Source organism: Anguilla anguilla, chromosome 15 (assembly GCF_013347855.1).
Source record: "Anguilla anguilla isolate fAngAng1 chromosome 15, fAngAng1.pri, whole genome shotgun sequence".
NCBI classification, from domain to species: Eukaryota; Metazoa; Chordata; class Actinopteri; order Anguilliformes; family Anguillidae; genus Anguilla; species Anguilla anguilla.
Genome location: NC_049215.1, coordinates 21,094,035 through 21,100,034, shown reverse-complemented (window position 1 = coordinate 21,100,034; position 6,000 = coordinate 21,094,035). Strand labels below are relative to the sequence as shown.

The following is a 6,000-nucleotide window of genomic DNA, read 5'->3' as shown; positions in this document are numbered from 1 at the left end:
GGCCTTTGCAGTCTGGAGCAGGAAAAAAATTTAACAAACGAAACGGATCTCCTGTCTCAACTAAACCCGTGTTATCATCTAAGCGTGAAATATCACACCGACTGAAAAAACTGACCTTTTAACAGAGGAGTGCCTTCTCTCGGCTGCTGGGCGGTTTGGAAATGAGCGAGGCGCACGGACGGCAACGCGTAAATAGATAAGTGCGTCATTCGCTTTTTAAAGAAAAGACAATACCTGTTGAGGAAACATCAGCAGTATCGCAATGTATTGAATATCACATCAAATTGATTCTGGATTCAATTTTCAATGTTGCAGTATTTTATATGGGAGCATTCCTGCTGATAGACCACATCTAAGCCTTTTTGAGATATTGATTATGAGCATGAATGTATACTGAACATTCTAGTTTAACATGGGATTTAAATATATATATATATATATATATATATATATATATATATATATATATTTTTTTTTTTATATATTAAAACATACGCATTCTTTTTCTTTTGCAAAACAAAAAACTTTTCATTCAGGAGGTAATAAACCATACCTTTGTAAATGCAGCAACCACCACTGTACACACCATAAACATAACAAACAGTGGAGTATTTGAGAAAGGAACGTACTGATGAGGATCATAAACATAAACCCATTTTAAAACTTAAAAATGGAAATAGTTTTATTTCTTTCTGACAATGTCATTGCATAAAATATAGCATAAAAGTCTAGTGTAACAGCCAAAATTGCACAAATCATTACCAAAGTAACACTGTTGGTATCAGATTCTCTTTAAAATGGAACAACGGAGGAGAAATCAGAAATAATACAATTACACCACTATACAGTTTCATGTACAAAAGGTAGGTATAAATACATAACAGCTAGAAAAATACACTTGTCCTTTGAAATAGACTCTCCATACATATGAACAGTTTTGTAGAAAAATTGAGACAAAGAAACACAGTATTGTTTTTTGATTAGCACCCATTAAGATGTGTGAGATTTTGGAAATTTAGCATGATGCTCCCAGACCCTACACTGAGTTAAGATGATGGTTGCAGTAGTAGATTTAAAAATAAGAACAATAAAACATTTTATGCTAAAATATCTACACGCTGTCACACATGGGAGCACAGACACATTTCAAATAAGGAAGCCTTTTTCCAGAGTAAAACATTTAATAATGTAACTATAGTCCTACTGATATTTTGAGACACTTAATTGCATTTGTCAGTCAGCATTGCCTGTTCGGATACTGTGACTGAGCCCACCCCGAGAGATATTTCTGAAACATTCAAACCAAACACTTCATATTTATATGAACAACAAAAATAAAAAAAACAGAAACAGAAACAAATAACGTAAAAGTATGTTCCAAATGACGAAAACAGATGTCTGCATTTAGTTAGATTATGTATAAGACTGGAATGAAAGTACTAGTGTTGTGAGATGACACAAAGTTTGTGGTTAGCTGTGCAGTCTGTGCATTCTGGTGATGTCATTTGTTTTCACTATTTCATATTTGTCTTTCACATGAGGCAAACCATTTTTCTTCATAATTACTAGTTAATCACATTTAAATCTGTTGTTGGTTAATTTTCCCTGAGCTACAAACATGGCCCTGTCTTTCCACAGAATGCTGTGTAAGTATTCACAGGGGCCAGGTGCGGTACGGTTCTGTGATCTTATTTTATGTTCACAAGATTAATATTAAGGCTCAGGTTCCATATCATAGCAACCTAAACTTGGAGTAAATTATTCTAGGGAAAAAGGGGATGCTTTTTTCCCCTATTTGTCACAAATTGTACTTTAATCACACTTATGCCATAACTTCAAATTCTCAAATTATGTATTTATGCAAGAGTAGAATTCAAAGCAAATATTAATGCATTTCTTACACAAGAATGAATAGCTGTAATTACCAAAGCATTTTAGCTGAATGTGTAATGGCACATTGTGTTGTTTAAGAAAGGAACACAAAAACTCATAAGGCCTTATGTTAATGCATTACCTGGAGACTACAGTGTATTGGGGAGTCTAAAAAATAACATTTTGTAATACCCATGTACCTACACATAAATTGCTCAAAGAGCATACTATGTAAACACATAGTTATTATCAATGCTGGTTCACAGCAATATCAAATGTTTATGCCATTCTTCTTACTCCAACACCACCTGAAACTTCCCCTGTACGTACAGAAAGTGCATAAGTGGTGCGTTATATGAGTTCATGAGTAATTAGGTATTACAGAGTACTTGCTTATGTCAATGACAGTGTAATTACACAGGTGCAAGAGTCACAATAATTTGTGACTGTGAGGGCTATTGTTTTTTAGTTATTCTTGTGGTTGCTCACTGTTTTAAATTGGTAGTGTTGTGTAGTTATTTTGTGTTTTCTTAGCAAACTGGAATGGAATGGAAGCACAATCACAACTATGTGAACATTAAACAGATTAAGGGGGCTAGTATAAAACTCCTGCTTAGTCTTTAACTTTTGTTATTCACACAGCATTGTGTGGTTAATGCCTTTGTGAATGGCTAAATCTGTAGGGTAAGTCATAAAAACCAATAGTGCTCGTTCAAGTCTGCTCAACAAAGTTAAGAAGAATATGGGGAGGGTTGGAGAGCTGTTTATGTCTTCTCATAGCTATGCAGATATGCACATCTTGACACCATTCCACCAGTCAATAGCACACATCTACATTTCCTGCTCTTCATATCTCATAAGATTCTGTAGCTTCTGTAGTACCGCATTCAACAGTAACATTTGCCCTCAATGTACTTATGTAAATTCACATAAACTAATCAAGGGAGGGAAAATAAGGCATTTTTTCATGTCACTTCAGATGTTCTAATTTGCAAATGTGGGCGTCGGCACCGGGTGGTCCATTTGTATTGCTTTCTGTTCCTTGTGGTCATAGTTGCTACAACTATATTTCACTTACAATTCCAAGGAAACATTGTACAGTTTTTATTACAGTGCAACGGTAATGAATCCCCAAACGGGATCGAGATTAAAAACCGCATTAACCTGGCAGATTTCATGTAGTGTTGTCCTTTCTCCCCCCAGCATGCTCCTCTCTGTTTAGCGTGGACATGTTGTCCTCACAGAGTCTGCGCTGCTCTCGGTTTAAGTGCTTCGTTGGCGGGACAGATGAGGTGTCCGGGTGGCTCTACACGTCGTTGGACCCCTGGCTGGTGCAGGAAGAGAAGCTGTCGTACAGGGAGTCGCTCAGGGACCCCAGGTTGTCCACTCTGGACGGGGCCGTGCCGGTTTGGCCCCGCTCCACCCCGTCCCTGGGGGGTTTCTCCTCGCCGGTCCTCCTCTGACCGTCTGGGACGACCCCCCCGCCGTTGCTGTTCAGCTTGTTGAGAGACTCCAGGGAGACTCTGGAGAAACGCGTCCTCTTCTTCGTGCCCGTGGTCTCGTCCGGCCCGTTGGTTTTCTGCAGGGGGAGGAGACGAAGCCTGGTGTTATTCATTTATTCAGCACTCAGAGCTACAGTAAAGGCTACTAAATGAGAAGGGCAAACACTAGAAGCACTCAGCTTGATTTTAAAGACGTAATGCCTCATACGCCTGAGAGCTTTCATTGCAATCAGACTGTTTTTTAGTGCATGCATCGTATTTATGCCCACTGTTTTGTTAGAAAGTTGCATAACCGCCCAAGCAAAAACTTGAAAATGTACACTTGCCTCCAATATATATACAAAGGATTGGACTTGGCACTCCTTCAGATATGGGGAATGGGGCCATATGGGTAATTTAAAACAGCAATCTAAATGTAGAAATGAAAAAAACAAATAAACACTTGTAATTTAATGGTCACCGGCATAAACTTAACTGAGCAGACAACTGCAACAAGACCAAAAAAAAAAAAAAAAAACTTTGAAAGGAAACTCTAAACTCTAAAGCTAATTTTATCCCGCAAAATATTAAAATGAAGTAGAATATTCTTCAAGCATTCTACAAAATATTAAAGCAAAGTAGAATATTGTTCATGCATTCCATTTATTTCCTCATTGCCAAAATGAAAATTGAACCAACCATTCCGCAAAGTCTAATTAGAATTCTATTTAATTATACTTAATTACACACTGTAGAGAATTATTGATTACAAAAGACTACCAACTTTGTAAAATGATGTGAGAGAAAGCTGCAAAATTTTTATAAACCATATTTTTAAACAATATGGTAAAAAAAAAACATTTTAACACTTTTCATAAAATACATACATACACTTTCATAACACATTCATAAGACCTTTATATTAATAAGCACTTTAAACAATCAAAAGATTGTCACAGTTTTACATGTCAAATAAGACTTAACATCACGTCATAGCAGTGTTAGTTATGATATAGATGATTATACAGTGCCATTTAGTAAAGTATGTCAAATGAAATGTGTGTTTCCTAAAGTTTGTTTATTATTTGTTGAGAGTTTTGGAAGCTTTATGAAGTTCTCATACAGTAAATCTCTTAGAAAATGTCCCGCTTTCCAACCACAAATTGTTCCCCATTCTACCATAGGGAATTAAACACTGTGGAATGTTTTGACAACTGCCACTAATAAAAACAAAAAATGATAAATGGATATGTTTGGCCAACCTCTCTGGTGGAATCCTAATGTTAAAAGAATAATGAGTCACTCTGTAAGAAATGACTGCTGTCAGAAATTACCTCTGAGCCTCCAAAACCTGTTCCCAAACAACAGCAGTTTTTGTGTGTGTGGGTGTGTGCATGCATGCGTGCGTGTTTTATTATCAAAACATGTTTTACTGGTTTATGGTCAAAGTCCATCCACTGAAATAACTTACATTACATTTTCATGACATTTATTTGGCAGACGCTTTTATCCAAAACGAAAACACGGCCACTTTTATCCAAAACTTGGCCTTAGTTGATGTCCCATTTCAAACCATCTGACATGACATTGGGGGGCTTCTGAATTCACAACCACCAATTACTAATGATTCTGATTTTTATTACAGAGCTAAGCTACAATGACCCAGGTAGCCCCTGAAAATATACCATTCCAAGAAAAGAAAAAATAAATGTACCTCTCCAGAGGGCTGTTATGTATGAGGTCAGAGAAGCATTTTCAGTAGCTGCTCATCAAGGAAAATAAGGAGAAAAACACCTCCAAGCTAAACTGCCTGTCTTGAATCTGAACTTTAACTTCAGTTGGCAACAAATAATGCAAACGTTGAAAGCACAAGCCTTGAGTCCACCCTCAACCTGCTACATTCTCATTTAACAGCCCTCAGACATGCATGCTTTTCTTTTTCTCTCAAATCACACCACAGCAACTGTAATCCTGAGATTACCTGCAGGACCCAATGTCAAACCACAGCTCTGTCAGTGTCGATGGGAATATTACATAGACCACTTTCCCAGGTAATGGCATTATTACACTTTTTGTGCTGTGTTTCCCTCTTGACAGAATTCCACCATTTTCCAAGGAAAACCAATAGCCAAACATGCAAGGATTTGGACTTGTTGCCAAATCATCAAATAGGTAGCAGTGAAATTTGCTGGCCTTCCCACTTCCCACCCTATCTTCCCTTCTTCAAATTCAGGATACTCCGATCACCTGCATCACTCTGTGATAATACAAGTGATCGGATTCCCCTACACCACCCCTCCCCTCCCCCGCCCATAATCACATGATAAGAGCATGCATATGTCTGGGATACACTGGGACCTTATCAATAACCTTCTACGAACATGGAAATCTGCCAGACTTGGTGGCTGCAAATGGTGGAGGTGGGGGTGGGTGAGACGATCAGAAATGCACTGATTTGGTGATATGGGGGGGGGGGGGGGAGTCGCTAAACAGCGGTGAACTCATCTTGATCTGATCTGATATCCACCTCAAAAAGTCAATACCTGAGGCGGGAGCTTATTCTCCCGCAGAAATAAGCACCTCCAAATGCTTACGACGAGAGTCAAAGGGGGTCAAAGACTGAAATGAGGAACAACCGCATATTTAC

General features: G+C 38.0%; 1 protein-coding gene across 5 annotated transcripts in view; it reads right to left on the bottom strand.

Annotated features, from left to right (window-relative positions):
• Positions 1-655: 655 nt before the first annotated feature.
• LOC118214273 (nck-associated protein 5-like) overlaps positions 656-6,000 on the bottom strand; it is a 195,553-nt gene continuing 190,208 nt past the window's right edge. For 4 of the 5 annotated variants that reach the window (XM_035394118.1, XM_035394117.1, XM_035394116.1 and 1 more), the window contains one exon: positions 656-3,451. In XM_035394118.1, the coding sequence (XP_035250009.1) occupies positions 3,179-3,451 (273 nt within the window). In that variant the 3' untranslated portion in view covers positions 656-3,178. Of the gene's footprint in view, positions 3,452-3,701; positions 3,784-6,000 lie in introns of those variants that run through there. The other variant, XM_035394120.1, reaches the window with a different exon arrangement.